General features: G+C 37.7%; 3 protein-coding genes across 3 annotated transcripts; all 3 read left to right on the top strand.

The window, feature by feature from the left end:
- LOC109046275 (vitamin K-dependent protein C-like) lies at nt 1-5,287 on the top strand (the record flags this gene model as incomplete). The annotated part of the gene is made up of 4 exons (XM_042740283.1): nt 1-158; nt 2,783-2,877; nt 3,204-3,469; nt 5,276-5,287. Coding segments are annotated over 4 exons (531 nt in total), but the record flags the coding sequence as incomplete, so codon positions are not given.
- A 718-nt stretch (nt 5,288-6,005) lies between these two features.
- On the top strand, nt 6,006-13,502 carry LOC109046276 (complement C1r-A subcomponent-like). The gene is made up of 11 exons (XM_042741239.1): nt 6,006-6,163; nt 6,378-6,579; nt 6,862-7,036; nt 7,943-8,077; nt 9,527-9,729; nt 10,931-11,078; nt 11,275-11,393; nt 11,739-11,817; nt 11,903-12,037; nt 12,126-12,200; nt 12,300-13,502. Exons 1-11 carry the CDS (start codon nt 6,129-6,131, stop codon nt 13,061-13,063), a joined length of 2,070 nt encoding a protein of 689 aa, XP_042597173.1. The 5' UTR covers nt 6,006-6,128; the 3' UTR covers nt 13,064-13,502.
- Nucleotides 13,503-13,634: 132 nt separating this feature from the next.
- On the top strand, nt 13,635-19,146 carry LOC109069611 (complement C1s subcomponent-like). Its single transcript, XM_042741242.1, is given in 7 exon segments — nt 13,635-14,081; nt 14,285-14,486; nt 14,624-14,798; nt 16,061-16,171; nt 16,286-16,360; nt 18,226-18,680; nt 18,683-19,146. Coding segments are annotated over 7 exon segments (1,350 nt in total). The 5' UTR covers nt 13,635-14,046; the 3' UTR covers nt 18,980-19,146.
- Nucleotides 19,147-20,240: the final 1,094 nt, after the last annotated feature.

Below are 20,240 nucleotides of genomic sequence, written 5' to 3'. Positions count from 1 at the left end.
CATCCCAAGTATAAAAGAGTAAGTCTGAATGAAAAACAAACAAACTATGATAATGACATTGCACTCATCAAAATGTCTAAAAGGGTGCCTCTAGGTCCAAACATCAGGCCAGTGTGTCTGCCTGACAAAACAGATGAACCTGTGACAGAGCTCACAATCTGAAGGATATAAAGGAGTAAAAATGAGTAAAAATCTGCTTCATGCATCTGTCCAGATATTTCCACTTAATGAATGTGATTCATTGGGTTTTGCCTGTCACTGATAACATGATCTGTGCTGGAGGAGACCAAGTAGACAGCTGTCAGGGTGACAGTGGAGGTCCTTTTGTTTTCTCCTGTTTTTGGGCTATGGGTCTCCAGACAAGCCCTATCGTCTTACAGGCATTGTATCATGGGGTCCTCCTGGATGTGGCCATAAAAGCTTTAAAGAGCAGGTCAGATGGTATTTTAAAGTGCCCCAATATTGTATTGGAGTCCCCTACATCAGGTTTAAATGCATCTAAGGTCAGAAAACATTGTAAATTTTCTCAGAATATACATTTAATATTAGAGTCATTTGCCAATGATTAGGAAATGATTAGTTTCAAGCAAGTTCGGAGCAAGCCCCTCCCTTCCTCAAGCCTACTCTGCTCTGATTGGTCAGCTGGCCAAACCTGTTGTGACTGGCACAGAGATGAGTCCTTGAGCCAGTTAGCCAGCGCTACCATTGACAAAGCACCTTTACATAAAACAATAATATAGTCAATCCGTTCTAATAATGACCTAAAATACAAAAACACTTATGCAAGCGAATCGTGCCCACAGCTAAAGTTTAGCTGCTAAACTGTGAACACTAGGTGGATACGTTAGCCGAGTTCTAACATGACTAACTGATGAAACAATACAGTTTGTAAACCAAAATATGTCTACTGTAATTTGAAGAATGACAGACAAAAGACAAAAGACGCTTGGTCTTAACTTTTAATCAGAACGCAGAACAGTTGTATCACAGGAGCACCAGCCGAAATCACTCATCTCTCCCGCATTAACCCTGTAACTACCAGTGCAGCACAATAAACAGCAGTTTCACAATTATTATAAAGTCTGTGTGCTACACTACATTCTTTATTATTAAACAAAGTAATTAGAAACAACGTCAGTCTACAATAATCGACATATTCTTAGGTTCACTGCGAATTTTTAGAACTAATTCAGTAAGACAGTAATATCGTGCTTTACCTGGAAACCTAAAGCTGCACTAGGTATACATCACATATTGGCACAAAAAAAATTATATTTTGAGCACTCAATTGAAAATGTACACCTAACGTATCAATCGTACTGCTTACAGGTCGTGGTTCAGAGAGCTTGTTAGTCCAAATTAAGAAGATTAGAAGCCAACGAAGATAAAAGCCCAGATTAGAGAAGCAGTTCTTGATAAAATGACAAGCACACAACAAAAGGCTCGAATTGTATTTCTGTGGTATCCTTGAACACCGCGTCTTCTCAACATGATGTAAACGCACTTATAGCAAAAGTGTTTGTGGGCAGATCAGACTCTGTTCATATTTCGCGGGCAGGCGGGGATTATGCAAATGTGTGCCCAGTGACGTACACTGGTAACAGGCAAAAGAGTCGAAAATATAACGACTCGTTACGGCGATTCAGAACCGACTTCTCTCTTTTGAGAGACAATATCTTTATTTATCATGCACTTTTTTGATTAACAACTTTTCAGATTGTTTTCATTTAAGGATAGCTACGTTATAAACTGCAAAAGAGAGAATTTTCAAAAACCCATCTGACCTGCTCTTTTCCTATTTTATAAAAAATGTTCTGGAAAGGCCTTTTTTGTCCAATGTTAGTATACCATTACACTAATTTCATAGGTAATCCTGTCATGAGCCTGGCTCTTTCTATCCTTTCCGCTCTCTTCTGGCCACTGGCCTTATTACACACGCACTGACACTCGCCTGATTTTAGCACACTCAATCACTCACTCTCCTTTTCCCAGCTGTCCCCTATCTGCTCCTGCTTTTACTCTAAGTACTTAACACCTGTCCCCTTTTTCCCTCTGATTACGTTTGCTACTTCTCCTCTCTCTTCCTCCTGTCTCTTTGTCAGATTGTTTGTTAACCACTGATAGAGATGTCTTGTTGCACTTCCTCGCTATTAAGTCCTGTTCTGTTTTGTCATGGTTTCATCTAGCTGCTAGTATTGTTTTGCTTTTGCTCTAACCAATGTCTGCTCTGTATCAGTGCTGCGCTTGATAGAGCTACTGCAGTTCCCCGCTCTGCTTCATCTGTATCCGCTCCTGTGTGACCAGAGGCTAGCCACCGTCTGTGCCCGAGCTTCCTCAATGAACTCTGCCTAAGCTCGAATACAAGAGGATTTTTTCCGTTGCCGATTACTGGCCTGAGGTTTTGGCTGTTTCTGTTGTGATTTATTTTTTTCAAGAAGATTTGTTTATTCATCCTACTGGTGGCTGCCTCATTGACTTTTCATTAAAGAGCTTATTGACTGTCATTTCGCTATTGGGTCTTCTCTCACCTTATAACAAATCCAGCAAGTGCTCATAGGCTGCCAGCCAGCCATCTCTTGAGGTCTTTAAAACAAAGATATGAACACAACGTGCAAAGTTGCTGGAGAGCCTGTGTCACAAAAAAAATTACTGCTTTGAGTTTTGTATCTAGTTTGGAAAAATGGCATCAAGGTTATGCAATTGGTAACAAAATGATTGTAAAAAAAAAACCTAGATTAAATGTGTTGATTATTTAATGTGCATTTTTTTTATTTTCTCTCAGAGTGTGGAATGAACACAGAAGTCCTTTTTGGTGGGTGGAGTTTTTGGTGGAAGCCAGCCAGTCTGGGACAAATTTCCCTGGCAGCTACTCCACAGGTCAAATCCCAGAGGTGGTGCATCTCTGATCAGTGATTATTGGGCTCTTACAGCAGCTCACGTAGTGGATGGATTTGAAACAACCACCATGAACTGGTTAGGTGGAATAATTCATGGTCAGGACAAAAAACAGTCACTATAGAGTCAGAAAAAATAATCATTCATCCCAAGTATAAAAGAGTAAGTCTGAATGAAAAACAAACAAACTATGATAATGACATTGCACTCATCAAAATGTCTAAAAGGGTGCCTCTAGGTCCAAACATCAGGCCAGTGTGTCTGCCTGACAAAACAGATGAACCTGTGACAGAGCTCACAATCTGAAGGATATAAAGGAGTAAAAATGAGTAAAAATCTGCTTCATGCATCTGTCCAGATATTTCCACTTAATGAATGTGATTCATTGGGTTTGCCTGTCACTGATAACATGATCTGTGCTGGAGGAGACCAAGTAGACAGCTGTCAGGGTGACAGTGGAGGTCCTTTGTTTTCTCCTGTTTTGGGCTATGGGTCTCCAGACAAGCCCTATCGTCTTACAGGCATTGTATCATGGGGTCCTCCTGGATGTGGCCATAAAAGCTTTAAAGAGCAGGTCAGATGGTATTTTAAAGTGCCCCAATATTGTATTGGAGTCCCCTACATCAGGTTTAAATGCATCTAAGGTCAGAAAAACATTGTAATTTTCTCAGAATATACATTTAATATTAGTGTCATTTGCTAATGATTAGGAAATGATTAGTTTCAAGCAAGTTCGGAGCAAGCCCCTCCCTTCCTCAAGCCTACTCTGCTCTGATTGGTCAGCTGGCCAAAACTGTTGTGACTGGCACAGAGATGAGTCACTTGAGCCAGTTAGCCAGCGCTACCATTGACAAAGCACCTTTACATATAAAACAATAATATAGTCAATCCGTTCTAATAATGACCTAAAATACAAAAAACACTTATGCAAGCGAATCGTGCCCACAGCTAAAGTTTAGCTGCTAAAGCTGTGAACACTAGGTGGATACGTTAGCCGAGTTCTAACATGACTAACTGATGAAACAATACAGTTTGTAAACCAAAATATGTCTACTGTAATTTGAAAGAATGACAGACAAAAGACAAAAAGACGCTTGGTCTTAACTTTTAATCAGAACGCAGAACAGTTGTATTACAGGAGCACCAGCCGAAATCACTCATCTCTCCCGCATTAACCCTGTAACTACCAGTGCAGCACAATAAACAGCAGTTTCACAATTATTATAAAGTCTGTGTGCTACACTACATTCTTTATTATTAAACAAAGTAATTAGAACAACGTCAGTCTACAATAATCGACATATTCTTAGGTTCACTGCGAATTTTTAGAACTAATTCAGTAAGACAGTAATATCGTGCTTTACCTGGAAACCTAAAGCTGCACTAGGTATACATTACATATTGGCACAAAAAAATTATATTTTGAGCACTCAATTGAAAATGTACACCTAACGTATCAATCGTACTACTTACAGGTCGTGGTTCAGAGAGCTTGTTAGTCCAAATTAAGAAGATTAGAAGCCAACGAAGATAAAAGCCCAGATTAGAGAAGCAGTTCTTGATAAAATGACAAGCACACAACAAAAGGCTCGAATTGTATTTCTGTGGTATCTTTGAACACCGCGTCTTCTCAACATGATGTAAAACGCACTAATAGCAAAAGTGTTTGTGGGCAGATCAGACTCTGTTCGTATTTCGCGGGCAGGCAGGGATTATGCAAATGTGTACCCAGTGACGTACACTGGTAACAGGCAAAAGAGTCGAAAATATAACGACTCGTTACGGCGATTCAGAACCGACTCTCTCTTTTGAGAGACAATATCTTTATTTATCATGCACTTTTTTGATTAACAACTTTTCAGATTGTTTTCATTTAAGGATAGCTACGTTATAAACTGCAAAAGAGAGAATTTTCAAAAACCCATCTGACCTGCTCTTTTCCTATTTTATAAAAAATGTTCTGGAAAGGCCTTTTTTTGTCAATGTTAGTATACCATTACACTAATTTCATAGGTAATCCTGTCATGAGCCTGGCTCTTTCTATCCTTTCCGCTCTCTTCTGGCCACTGGCCTTATTACACACGCACTGACACTCACCTGATTTTAGCACACTCAATCACTCACTCTCCTTTTCCCAGCTGTCCCCTATCTGCTCCTGCTTTACTCTAAGTACTTAACACCTGTCCCCTTTTCCCTCTGATTACGTTTGCTACTTCTCCTCTCTCTTCCTCCTGTCTCTTTGTCAGATTGTTCGTTAACCACTGATAGAGATGTGTTGTTGCACTTCCTCGCTATTAAGTCCTGTTCTGTTTTGTCATGGTTTCATCTAGCTGCTAGTATTGTTTTCCTTTTGCTCTAACCTATGTCTGCTCTGTATCAGTGCTGTGCTTGATAGAGCTACTGCAGTACCCCGCTGAGCTTCATCTGTATACGCTCCTGTGTGACCAGAGGCTAGCCACCGTCTGTGCCCGAGCTTCCTCAATGAACTCTGCCTAAGCTCGAATACAAGAGGATTTTTTCCGTTGCTGATTACTGGCCTGAGGTTTTGGCTGTTTCTGTTGGGATTTTATTTTTTTCAAGAAGATTTGTTTATTCACCCTAATGGTGGCTGCCTTATTGACTTTTTATTAAAGAGCTTATTGACTGTCATTTCGCTATTGGGTCTTCTCTCACCTTATAACAAATCCAGCAAGTGCTCATAGGCTGGCCAGCCAGCCATCTCTCTCTCTCTCTTTTTTTTTTTTTTTTTTTTTCTCTATGTTTTTCATGCATCGCAGTGGTGCCAGATTGGTGTTCCAGATTAGTATTCCTCTTCAGCCAAATCAAACAAACCTGACATTTGTTGTGACTTTTCTGTTGCATCCAATCTCAAACAGCGAAGATTTATAAATTATGACTTATTATCTGAAAACTGCTTTAGAAATACCTTCTTTGTATCTCACAAGACTGGAAACATCTAATAATCTGTAAAGAAAAGATGCATGAAAATGATCTCTGTAGACTTTAACCCTTACTGTTTGAGTAAACAGGTTCAAAACGCATGGTTTACGGGAAAAGTAGTCACATCTCTCTCTCTCTCTTTCTTCTGCCATAGCCAAATCAAACAAGTTTACCTTTTTTGATGACTTTTAGACTCTTGTTCTCTCATATGTGATTGTTAACCACATACTCTTTATCAAAAGAAAACCTCATGACTGCATTCACAGTTTAGTCAATCGGTTACTGACATCTGCATGTTTGTTATGGACAGAGTACATCTAATAATCTGGTAAGTTGTTTTTAGATATAATTTTCAAATTTACATATATTACAAAATAGATTTTAAATTGTGTGATTGCTTTAATAACAGTCATTGGTGGATGTCAACTCTTTGTAACAATCTTATAACATGTATTTAGCAAATTAACTAAGTTATTCCTGCAACACGATTGATTATTTAAAAAATATATATTTTTCTGTTTTCTACTGAAACACTGATTCAGCCTGCTGGGGGCATGTGTGAATGTGTGCGAGTGTGAGCCTGCCATGTTTGGCGAGGTGTCTTCTCCACAGTACCCTCAACCATATCCAGCAAATATCCAGAAACAATGGGACCTGGAGGTGCCGCAAGGCTACCAGCTCCAGCTGACGTTCAATCACCTGGACATTGAGTCCTCTCCAGACTGTTACTACGATTCTGTCACTGTTAGTGATGCTTCATCTTAGAACTTATCATGTGGATGTCTTCATACACAATGCTTGAGTTCTGTGACCTCATTTGAGTTGCACAATCCATGCCTCGTACTGTGTTGTATATTGTGTTTTGTAGGGAAATAATGGCAAAATGTCATACTTCATGCACTACATACAAATTAGGTTTAAAATGTCATTGTGACTACTATCATTTGTCTTTATAAGACATTTATTTAGCAAGGCCTGTGTTTTTTGTAATACAGCACACGGTGTTGCACGGTTTTTTACGTGCAGGTTGTGTCTGATAAGAAGGTTCTGGGGAAGTTTTGTGGCCAAAATTCCACAGACAAGTTTCACCCAGGTGACAAGCCCATCTTGGCTCCTGGTAACCGCCTGCAGCTGGTTTTTCTAACGGATGACTCAAATCACGAGTCACACTTGGGATTCACTGCATTCTTCCAGGCTGTTGGTGAGTCATGTTTGAAGCATATTACAAACAAAACACTGTTATAACATTTTTACTTCTCCTAATATTCTATAAGGATGTAAAACAGATCTCTTTTACACAGCAGTTCTAGAATTTGACTGGCTTTGAGTGGTGTTCTGAGAGTGTAGTGTATCACTCCACTTGCCTGTGTTTGTGCATTCCGTACAGGCCTGTTTGTGTATTAAAAGTGGGGATTTTTCAGTGATTGTAGCTGTTTTTCCGTAAAGTTTTGGGATTCAGAGGGGAAAAAACACTGAACAGAAATGCTAAGGCACGCACTTATGATCTCTTTTTTTTTAATCCTATAAGAAGATGTGCACAAAACTGAATAAACTGCATTCCCAAACATCACATCTGAGGCGCTACTAATTTATTATGTAGGAAAAAAGAAACACAGTGGCTTTACCAGTTGCAGCAACTTCTACTTTCATTGTACATATTTCGTGGCAATTTCACAGGAAGCAACCGTTTTCTTCTTTTGGACACGTGAGATGGAAAATGTGCTTTATTCACAATTGTTTGTTCAATCTTCCAAGGTTCTATAAGACAAATTCACAACTTTGAATGGAAACTGATACTATCTATGGTATACATCAATACACCATAGTTGGTGCAGACAAGTGACTGTCGTTATAAACGAGTCATTGTATCGTTCGCTCAACCATTTTATTAAAAAACACTGATTCCACTATGGTGTGTTGCTCTGTGACTCAGAATCAATTATTTGTTGGTTTTGACATAACAAAACTAGACACACTTCTATTTCTTGTTTATTTAACTGTTGTATAAAAGCAATATGCTGAATATCGGAACAACAGTACTGTAAATTGTGTCGCATGATGTTATTTAATTAAACATCATTTAATGCTCCTATATCTGTTCCCTTAGACATAGATGAGTGTTCCTCTTCCAGTGTGGAAAATGGTCCGCCATGCTCACAGATATGCCTCAACACCCTCGGCTCCTACCTGTGTGCCTGTTACCATGGTTACACATTACGGCCTGACCAACGCACCTGCGTCTGTGAGTGTGTTCATTAATAAAAACACAGGCGCTGTGATCTTTATATTTACAGCACACAGTTTATGTTGATCATACAAACCCGATTCCAAAAAAGTTGGGACACTGTACAAATTGTGAATATAAACAGAATGCAATGATGTGGAAGTTTCAAATTTCAATATTTTACTCAGAATACAACATAGATGACATATCAAATGTTTAAACTGAGAAAATGATGCGCCAAATGTTTTCTATGGGTGAAAGATCTGGACTGCAGGCTGGCCATTTCAGTACCCGGATCCTTCTTCTACGATGCCATGATGTTGTAATTGATGCAGTATGTGGTCTGGCATTGTCATGTTGGAAAATGCAAGGTCTTCCCTGAAAGAGATGACGTCTGGATGGGAGCATATGTTGTTCTAGATCTTGGAAATACCTTTCAGCATTGATGGTGCCTTTCCAGATGTGTAAGCTGCCCATGCCACACACACTCATAGAACCCCATACCATCAGAGATGCAGGCTTCTGAACTGAGCGCTGATAACAACTTGGGTCGTCCTTGTCCTCTTTAGTCCGGATGACATGGCGTCCCAGTTTTCCAAAAAGAACTTCCAATTTTGATTTGTCTGACCACAGATCAGTTTTCCACTTTGCCACAGTCCATTTTAAATGAGCCTTGGCCCAGAGAATATGGCTTCTTTTTTGACCTATTCCTAAGCCCATGTTGTGATTTCCATTACAGTAGCATTCCTGTATGTGATGCAGTGCCGTCTAAGGGCCCAAAGATCATGGGCATCCAGTATGGTTTTCAGGATGATTGTTCCAGATTCTCTGAATCTTTGGATGATATTATGCACTGTAGATGATGATAACTTCAAACTCTTTGCAATTTTTCTCTGAGAAACTCCTTTCTGATATTGCTCCACTTTTTTCGCCACAGCATTGGGGGAATTGGTGATCCTCTGCCCATCTTGACTTCTGAGAGACACTGCCACTCTGAGAGGCTCTTTTTATACCCAGTCATGTTGCCAATTGACCTAATAAGTTGCAAATTGGTCCTCCAGCTGTTCCTTATATGTACATTCAAATTTTCCAGCCTCTTATTGCTACCTGTCCCAACTTTTTTGGAATGTGTAGCTCTCATGAAATCCAAAATGAGCCAATATTTGGCATGACATTTAAAAATTTCTCACTTTCAACATTTGATATGTTATCTATATTCTATTGTGAATAAAATATAAGTTTATGAGATTTGTAAATGATTCCATTCCTTTTTTTACTCACAATTTGTACAGTGTCCCAACTTTTTTGGAATCGGTTTTGTATATAAAATGAATTTAAAAATAAAAGCTAATTCAAAATATCAACAAAATGTAAGCAAAAACTATCATAGTATACTATCATAGTTTACATACAGCTGAAAAGAATAATAACCTGTAGCAAGTGGTGTGTGTTTCCTTCCTGTGTTAGTGGAGTGTGGAGGTGGGGTGCGCAGTGAATTAGAAGGGACCATCTCGAGTCCTGGTTTCCCAGACACGTCCCCGCTTGATCTGGACTGCATCTACACCATCTCTGTGCAGCCAGGCTTTATGATTACTCTCAACTTCAGCCAGAACTTCCACGTAGACCAGGTCTACAGTCAAGGAGAGTCCTGCCTCTTTCATTGGCTGCAAGTATGCTTTGCTTTAAATGTCTATCTATAGTGCCCTCCGCTAATATTGGCACCCTTGGTAAATATGAGCAAAAATAGCTGTGAAAATACACCTGCATTGTTTATCCTTTTGCTCTTTAATTAAAAAAATTCACAAAATTCTAACCCATCATTGAAGTAAAACAATTGAAAGTGGGGGAAACTCACATTATGAAATAAATGTTTTTCTCTTGGTTCTTCTTCTCTTCAGTTCACTCCACTCTGTAGGGTTCAGTTGAGGGAACTGAGACAGCAATGAAAGAAGCTTCATTTTGTGCTCAGTGACACAATTTTTGTGTTGATTTTGATGTTTGTTTTGGATCATTGTTCTGTTGGAAGATCCAACCACTGCCCATTATAAGATTTCTAACAGAGGCAGTCAGGTTTAGAATTTTTATCTGTTTGTATTTGCTAAAATCCATGATGCCATGTATCTGAACAAGATGTCTAGGACCTCCGGCAGAAAAATAGGCCCATAACATTAAAGATAGAGCAGTATATTTAACTGTGAGCATGGGGTACTTTTTATGTGGAACAGGAAGTCATGGCTGGACAATTTCATGCTCCTAGTCCCCCTGGTGTGCTAAAAGATGAATGGGAATATACTTCAGAGATATTTTACTCATAAGAATTTCTAGGGGTGCCAATAATTGTGGCCAACATGCATTGGGGAAACACATTTATTTCATATTGTGAGTTTCCCCCACTTTCAGTTGTTTACCTGTTGAAAAAAACAACAACAACAACAACAGCATATGCTGGTTAGGTATGTTTTGAAGGATGGCTGCTGGTTTGAGCTGGTTTAAGGTGGTCCTTAGCTGGTCATGTGCTGGTCCTAAACAACTAGCTCATGCTCAGGACCAGCTTAGGACCATCACATGACCATCTTAAACCAGCTCATGACCAGCTAAGGACCAGCTTAAACCAGCTCAAACCAGCATCCATGCTTCAAAACATACCTAACCAGCATATGCCGGATTTTTTCAACAGGGTTTACTTCAATGAAAGGTTAGAATTTTGTACACTTTTTAAATTAAAGTTCAAAAAGATAAACAATGCAGATTTATTTTCAAAAACCCCTTTACTCATATTTACCAAAGATGCCAATTCTAGTGGAGGGCACTGTATCTTCAAATGGATTAATTTTTAGGTTTATTTCTGTGATGCTTTTCATTATTTCTCAGGTGTCTGTCCAAGGAAAAGAGCCCCGAAAGTACTGTGGAGTAAAAAGCCCCGGAGTCCTGAACACGGGCACTCACTTTGTCCAGCTGGAGTATCACACCGATGGATACGGACAGAGCCAGGGGTGGAGCTTAAGTTACACAACACAGAGTGAGAAAGAAAAAAAAACATATATATTTATATATATATATATATATATATATATATATATATATATATATATATATATATATATATATATATATATAAAAATGGACAGTAGATATAAGAACAGTAATATTATAAATCCTCAAATATCTGTAGTGCTAATCTTCATTATTCCAATTTTCTCACATCTTTTTAAAAGGGGTACAGTGTCCACATCCAGGCACCATTGGCAATGGAACAGTCACTCCGAAATTTGCCCAGTACTTGTACAGAGACTACATTCATGTGCGCTGTAAGCCAGGATACAAGATTATGATGGTGAGGTTTACAATAATGCTGAATTTCTGAATGCTGAAGAACCGTAAGGGGTTTTGTGGTTCAACATGACACACAGGGCACACAGGGCAGTGTGGGAAAAAAATGGTTTTAAAAGTTGAACTTTTTTAACTTGAACACCACATTTTTTGAACACTGTTGTTGCAAAAAAAACAAAACAAAAAAAAAAAACAATATGTGAGTGCAACGGTTAAACACATCTATCCAAAATTAATACAAAAATGCATTTTGTGTGAATGGCCTAAGAGTGCATTAGTGATTATACACAGGGCTTCCTTTAGAGAATATGGTGGACTTAATGAAGCATTTTCCTTTGCCTTCTTTAAGGGTGAGAAAGAGATTTCAAGTTATAAGTCCATATGTCAGAGTAATGGACAATGGCATTTGACACTGCCGGAGTGCAAGAGTGAGTAAATACATACACCTGATTTTGCATTTGGTTACATTGCATCCATTCATTATTTCATTCCTATGTATTGTCCACATTACAGTTATTGACTGTGGAGCTCCAAAACCGCTGATGAATGGAGACTTTGAGCTTATCAGCGGAGAAAACAATGAATATCTTTCGGTCATAGAGTATCACTGCAATGAGCCATACTACAGATTTAAAGATACTTCTAAAGGTCAGACACCACATCAAAGCCACCTTTATTCTTTGTGATTGATGAATCATGACCTCATTTCCTTGCTTTCTTTCTTTCATTTTTGTAGCAACATACAAGTGTGCAGTAGACCGAAAATGGACAGACGTCAGCAACAATGATCTTATTCCTATTTGTTATCCTGGTAATAATTGTGGCTTGTCAACAGACAGTACTGTTGTTATTTAAGTTTATTTTACATTTCACATATGTTTATATATCTTTCTTTTTTTAAATTTTATAGTGTGTGGAATGAATACAGAGGTATCTTTTGGTGGCAGAGTCTTTGGTGGGAAACCGGCCAGATCAGGACAGATTCCCTGGCAGCTCTTTCACAAGCAACTTCGCAGAGGTGGTGCATCTCTGATCAGTGATTACTGGGCCCTTACAGCTGCTCATGTGGTAGATGGACTTGAAAACACCAACATGACTTGGCTTGGAGGAATAGTCAATAGTCAGGACAGAAACCCAGTCACTATGGAGGCCAACAAGATTATAATTCACCCAAGTTATCAGAGGGTTCCTGTGGGTGGTGATCGAAAAAACTTTAATAATGACATCGCACTGATCAAAATGTCTGCTAGAGTGCAACTCGGTCCAAACATTAGGCCAGTGTGTCTGCCAAACATAATAAGTGGTCCTGTAATGGAGGGCAAGATGGGTACAGTATCAGGCTTTGGAGGGTTTGAGCAGGGCTCAACAAGTGAAATTTTACGTTATGGGCATATTCAAGAATATCCTTCTGAACAGTGTGTTTTCGAGGATTATTTTGTCTCTGAAAACATGTTCTGTGCTGGAGATGAGGTTAAGCGTGTTGACAGTTGTCAAGGTGATAGTGGGGGCCCTCTATTCTTCCCCATGTTGGGATATGGAACGAAAGAGCAGCCCTACGAGGTGAGGGGCATTGTGTCATGGGGTCCTGCAAGATGTGGCCATGTTTCTAAAGGTTACTACACTAAAGTGCAGAATTACCTGGGCTGGATTGAAGAAACAATGGCAAATAATTAACATCCGATGTGCAACACGAGAGATTATTAATTAATTTCAAGTGGTATCTAAGATCAGTTTCAATTATGTGTGTAATGGTAAAAAAGATTTAGATTAAAATAAGCCTATTTTGCCTGTTTGTCCTGTCCAATTTATATAAATGTTTCATAATTAAGCAAAGAGGATTATCTCATAACTTTATTACTCCCTCTGAAGGGTTAAAAACATAAATGACCTGAGGTCTCAACTGGTTATGTAATTGGCTATGCAATCATCAGTCATCATCATAGCAAGTAATTCTTATTTACTATACATGTCAGATAAACTCTTTCTTATCCATATTGTGTGTAATTAATATTTTCACACCACCACCTCCTGCAGCCTTATAAATGACTGTTAAGTATACAATATGCAAATATTGTCCCCTGTAAGACAATAAATAAATAAATAAATAAATGAACCTCTCACTGACCATTTCTATATATATATAGAGGCCTGCACTATTCACCTTATTTTTCCTGTAAGAGCGGGTGCGGCCATTTGTAAATTTAATGTGCGAGGCTTCTGGTGTCATGCTCGTCCAGCTATTTTTATCTGTACAAAACAGCTCGTTTTGTATTTCAAACAGTTTTACCTTTTACTGCACTTACTGTTATTTTTCTTGTTATCTCCCTAGAGCGGCTAATGAACCGGAAGTCTCGCACATGCACAGACATAGCTTACTTCTGTTTTGAAAAATAAGGTGGATAAAAGTACTGCTTAAAAATCTTCCCTCCAGTCTAAAAAGCAGTGTGAACCATGGCAAAAGTTGTTCACATCTCTCTCTATCACATATAATTTGCTGACATTGTTTTTGTAGCACAGCCAAATCAAACAAATCTGTCTTTTTATCATGACTCTTGGACTCTTGCTCTGTCAGAGGAAGGCATTGCAAGTATAGCCACGGAAAAAAAACCTACAGAAAATCTCTTAATAATTTTAGTTAAAAAGCTATTGAAATCTGCATGTCTGCCATGGCTGGAAAAGTTCTAACACTTTGGTAAGTTCTTTTTAGATTTAATATTTCATCTGAAATCATGTTTATGTGCGGATCACTCTGCTGTGGTGACCCCTGATAAAAAGGGAGCAAGCCGAAGGAAGAGAGAGATCTGAAATCATGTTTATCCTCATGATTATTTTTATCTAAGGATTAAACTTTGACCTCTGTCTGTATTTCTGTTCTATTAAAACACACTGATTCAGCCTGCTCTGGGCATGTATGAATGTGTGCGAGTGTGAGCCGACCATGTTTGGGGAGGTGTCTTCTCCACAGTACCCTCAACCATATCCAGGAGATATCCTGGAGCAATGGGACCTGGATGTGCCCGAGGGGTATCAGATACAGCTGACGTTCAGTCACCTGGATATTGAGCCCTCTCCAAACTGTGGACATGATTCTCTCATTGTAAGTGTTTCCTCACTTCAAAATAATGTAAAATCTAATCAAAATAAATATTTTAATATTATTATTATTTTACTTTTAGCTCATTTGAGCTGGCCAGTCATGCACAATCATGTGATGTAATTTTGTTTTGCATTCAGCTTGTGTCTGATAAGAAGGTTCTGTGGAAGTTTTGTGGTCTGAAATCCACAGACAGGTTTCACCCAGGAGACAAGCCCATCGTGGTGCCTGGTAACCGTCTCCAGCTCTTTTTTCTAACTGATGATTCAAACCCAAAATCACACATAGGATTCACTGCATCCTACCAGGCTATTGGTGAGTTATGAACAAAACCCTTTTCCTCTCATTGTTTGAGTCTGAAAAAATCTCCTCACTGGTCAAAATGACCCAAAGCATAAAAATTAGACTTTGATTGTTTTATGGTTTTTGTGCCAGGCTGGTCTAAGTATTTCAGAAGCTGCTGGTCTACTGGCATTTTCACTTGCAACCATCTGTAGGCTTTACAGAGAATGGCCCCAAAAAAACTGTCTGCTGAGAACACAAAACTGAGTTTAGGGCTCACCAAAACTGGACAATAGAAGGTCTGATGAGTCTCAGTTTTTGCCATGACATTCAAATGTTAGGGTCAGATTTTGACTGAAACAACATGAAAGCATGGTCCATCCTGCCAGCACTTTAGACTGGTGATGGTGGTGTAATGGTATGGGAGATTTTTTATGGCACATTTTGGCTCCCTTATTGCCAACTGAGCCTCTTTTAAACACCACAGCCTACCTGAGTGTTGTTGCTGACCATGTCCATCCCTTTATGACCACAGTCTATGAATTCACTATACTCAAATGACCTTCACAGTTGCCAGATCTCAATCCAAGGGCAACTTTGTGAAGTAGCGGACTGGGAGATTTGCATCATAGATGTGCAGCTGACAAATCTGCCCGCAACAGATGCTATCATGTCAGTATGAACCAAAATCTGAGGAATATTTCTAGCTCCTTTTTGAATATATGCCACAAATGGATTATGGCAGTTCTGAAGGCAAAATGTGGTCCACCCTGGAATTAGCAAGGTGTACCTTATAAAGTGGCCTGTGAGTGTATATGGAGCAAATAAACTGGAACAGAACTTGAATTTGCTTCTTTATGCAGTCTGATTTTAAAAATCAATCATTTGTTTAAGAAAATTGTATTAATTTTATGATGTATATCTTTGTGGTAAATGTATGTATGTATGTATGTACAGTATGTAAGTATGCATGCATATACTTACGCTCATAATGGATAATTAACAAATCTTATTCACTGAGTTCATTTAAATCAAGTGTACCAACCCTCAAAAAGTGTACTAAAATTTTAATTGTTAAAGTTTTGTTATACAAAAAAAGTTTCACAGGTGATGGGACAAACTTTACATAGCTATGTCACACTGGTTGGTTTTCTTTGGATTCTGCATACATCACCACAGCATATACATTTATTCCACCAGACATGACACTAAATCAGTGTGTTGTGATGATTTATTGTAACAGTCTTATTTTTATTTATTTATTTTTTTTTATTTTTTTTTGTTTGTATCTACTGGCTGTGGAGCTCCAAAACCCCTGCTAAATGGAGGTGTTCGGTTTATCAATGGATCAGTCATTGAGTATTACTGCAATGAGCCATTCTACAAATTTGAAGGAACTCCTAATGGTCAGATACTATACAAAACTGATTTTCATTCATGTGATTTCTCAATTTGATTTTTAACCAATTAAACTTTTTTTACTCAGCTACTCCTTTTTTTCCCCTTTTTTTCTTGTGTAGTAAGATACACTTGTACAGAAGACCAGAGATGGACAGCAGATGAAAACAATGACAGTATTCCTCCTTGTGTTCCTGGTAATGACTCTGAATGTGAATGACTATATTACTTTTTTTTTTTTTTTTTCGGAGATGCAGGGACATTTTTAAAATTTGAATAAAATGAAAACTAAAAGACTTTCAAATCACATGAGCCAATATTTTATTCAAAATACAACATAGAGAAATTTGACACTTTTATCCACTAAATAAGCTTATTTAAAATTTGATGGCTGCTACAGGTCTCAAAAAAGTTGTTTCAAAGTGGAAAAGTGTTCTATTGTCAGACGAGTTCAAATTTGACATTCTTGTTGAAAATCACGGATGCTAGGTCCTCTGGGCTAAAGAGGAGGGAGACCTTCCAGCGTATTATCAGCATTCAGTTCAAAAGCCAGCATCTTTGATGGTATGGGGGTGCATAAGTGCATACGGTATGGGCAGCTTGCATGTTTTGCAAGGCACTATGAATGCTGAAAGATATATAAAGGTTTCAGAGTAACATATGCTCCCCTCCAGACAACATCTATTTCAGGGAAGGCCTTGTGTATTTCAGCAGGAAAATTCAAAACCACATTCTGCATGGCTTCGTAGTAGAAGAGTCCGGGTGCTGAACTGGCCTGCCTCCAGTCCAGAATTTCACAAGAGGCAGCAGGGGAAAATTATTTATCTGTTTAACAAACAAGACAGTGACTGATGCAGATAATTATGCAGATTTCTCTCTCTTGACACCACCCTTACATCTCATGTCATTTATCCTCCATGATCAGATGAGCTAAAGAAAAACTGCAGGCACTACAGGTGATAGGTTCTGCATTGATGAAACAGATAAAGCTTACATCTGGACTATTTTACACTGCATGCACCAGAGAAAATTTGGTACATCATTAAATGAAAAATACTTCAAAGATGACCATCTATGTTCTGTTGTGGATAAAATATTGGCTCATGAGATTTGAAATTCTTAAAAAATTTTATTTTATTCAAATTTTTAAAAAATTTGGGTTGTACTGATATCGGAAGCTTCATATAATTTTTCAAAACTGCACATTTTCAAAACACTTTACACTTTTTACAAATGCTTGGATACAATACGCATAAACCTAAGATAATTTGTTCATTGAATTAAAATCAGTTCAAAATGACACAACATCAAAGTATTACTATTTCAAAATGGAACACACATTACATCTGAGTTGAGCTTCTATGCATTTAATTACAATGATCTGACTATCAGTTGATACATCTGCTTAAAATGCAGTTTAATTGCATTAATCTTGATGCATAGTTTTTATGGAAAATTATGAACAATATTGCACGTTTGGATTATGAAAATACAGCTGAGTATGCGGACTGGGTATGTTCAAGTATGATCAATTTCAAGATGCCTGTTTTTGGGAGAAAAAAAGTGGAGAAAGAAAAAATTTTTTTTCTTGTTTTCCTTTCTAATTTTTCTTATCTAAAGTTTTTTGGAAAACTTATTTCATTATTTCGAGTTATTTCATCAATAATTTTGTAAAATGATTCCAGTGTCTGGACTTTTCTCCCTATTACATGATGCATGAATGTGTAGAGCCATAATGAAACCTGCATCACATATTTTGCACTGTATTTCATAACTGTACTAGCTAAATAGTGAAACTATGGCCATCTTGTGTGTGGCTGATCTAAAGTAATGTTCCTATGATATTTCATGATAAATGAGGTCTTTAAACCAAAGATGTGAACACAACATGCAAAGTTTTGAATGTTGGAGAGCCTGTGTTACAAAAAAATTACTGCTTTGAGTTTTGTATCTAGAGTTTGAAAAAAATGGCATCAAGGTTCTGAAATTGGTGAAAAAATGATTGTAAAAAAGATTAAATGTGTAGATTTATTTAATGTGCATTTTTTTATTTTTCTCTCAGAGTGTGGAATGAACACAGAAGTCCTTTTTGGTGGCAGAGTTTTTGGTGGGAAGCCAGCCAGTCTGGGACAAATTCCCTGGCAGCTACTCCACAGGTCAAGTCCCAGAGGTGGTGCATCTCTGATCAGTGATTATTGGGCTCTTACAGCAGCTCAAGTAGTGGATGGATTTGAAACAACCAGCATGAACTGGTTAGGTGGAATAGTTGAGGGTCAGGACAAAAATCCAGTCACTATAGAGTCAGAAAAAATAATCATTCATCCAAAGTATAAAAGAGTAAGTCTGAATGAAAAACAAAGAAACTATGATAATGACATTGCACTCATCAAAATGTCTAAAAGGGTGCCCCTAGGTTCAAACATCAGGCCAGTGTGTCTGCCAGACAAAACAGATGAACCTGCGACAGAGCTCACAATCTCAGGTTTTGGCAGATATGAAGAAGTAAAAATGAGGTATGAGTTCTGCTTCATGCATCTGTCCAGATATATCCACTTAATGAATGTGATTCATTGGGTTTGCCTGTCACTGATAACATGATCTGTGCTGGAGGAGACCAAGTAGACAGTTGTCAAGGAGATGCTGGAGGTCCTTTGTTTTCTCCTGTTCTGGGCTATGGGTCTCCAGACAAGCCCTATCGTCTTATAGGCATTGTATCATGGGGTCCTTCTGGATGTGGCCATGAAAGCTTTAAGGGCTACTATACTAAAGTCCAAAACTACCTAGATTGGATCAAGGAAACCATGGAAAAAAACTAACAAATGTGCACAAAAATTATATTTACCAACACCAGTTGTAAAGTTCTCTTTGCTGTATGGGGATCTGCTATTTCCATAAATGATTCAGCATTTGTAAATTAAAGTGTTTATACTTGCCAATAAAAGCATTTTCATACACATAATAAAGATATTTTCATGCATTTTTATGCTTTGTACTGTTGCTTTTTCAGATTAATCTTCCTCTTCGGTCAAACTTGATTTTTGTTGTGTCTTTTAAACTTGTTTTCCTTCTGCGTTGTATCTCATGTTAATCAGCAGAGATTTAGAAATGTTTTAAAAAAACTCAAGACTGCTTTTTAGACAAAACACCTTATTTGTGACAAAGATGCAAACATCTAATAGCCTAAAAATAAATGATACATGAAAATAATCTCTGTAGACGTTAATCCTGAATGTTTGTGTAAACAGATTGAAAACGCAAGGTTTATGGCACCATGATTTTTTTCATGTTGTGTTAACTCACTCCAAAATGGTTTCTAAATAACAAAAAAACACAGCAAAATTACTAAAACTACTTTTTTTTATTAATTATTATATTTAAGTTTATTAATTAATTAATTTGTCTGCAAAATTTGGATCCTTTGAGGAGAACAGTGAAGGAGTATCATATAGATGTGAGTAACAAGAAAAAACGCATTTCCCAAATGTCTCATGGAGCCAAGAACACTAAAGTGTTTTTTTAAGTTTGTACTGTACCATATGGAGCCCAACATGTGAGGCCAACTTTAAAATATATTAGTTTACAAATCATGCACTATGATAATTGAGGGCAAGGAACCACAACAAAATAAGCCTTTATTCATCAACAACCTGCCCCATAATCATCATTTGTATGAACAAAAGTGGCCTCATTTTGCATTTTGTAAAACACCAACAACTATTGTTGACAGTAATTATGATTACAGTGGCAGATTATCAATGACTGATAAATGTTTTACTGCAGTTTCCAGATGTTTATTTAAAAAATAAAATATGTATGTATATGTATATATATATATATATATATATATATATATATATATATATATATATAATATATATATATATATATATATATATATATATATATATTTCTTTGGAAGTTTTTTTGAAAGTATAGGCAGATTCATGCATTTGTAGTGAGTCTGGGTTGAATTTTGTGTCAATCTTTTTCTCTTTTTGTTTTAGGCTGATCCTCATGGTCAAGATTTTTTTATTCAGCCCTTTAAAGAGCGATGTGAGAACACATACATGGGTTTCT

The sequence above is a fragment of the Cyprinus carpio genome, chromosome B16, assembly GCF_018340385.1.
Source record: "Cyprinus carpio isolate SPL01 chromosome B16, ASM1834038v1, whole genome shotgun sequence".
Lineage (NCBI taxonomy): Eukaryota > Metazoa > Chordata > Actinopteri > Cypriniformes > Cyprinidae > Cyprinus > Cyprinus carpio.
This window is presented reverse-complemented; position numbering and strand designations above follow the sequence as displayed.

Excerpts from the sequence above, each read along its gene's own strand:
- LOC109046276 (XM_042741239.1), top strand. The coding sequence starts at position 6,129 with ATGTTTGTTATGGACAGAGTACATCTAATAATCTG. Across the intron at positions 6,164-6,377 it reads AGAGTACATCTAATAATCTG|CCTGCTGGGGGCATGTGTGA; the intron begins GTAAGTTGTTTT and ends ACACTGATTCAG. Across the intron at positions 6,580-6,861 it reads GTTACTACGATTCTGTCACT|GTTGTGTCTGATAAGAAGGT; the intron begins GTTAGTGATGCT and ends TTTTACGTGCAG.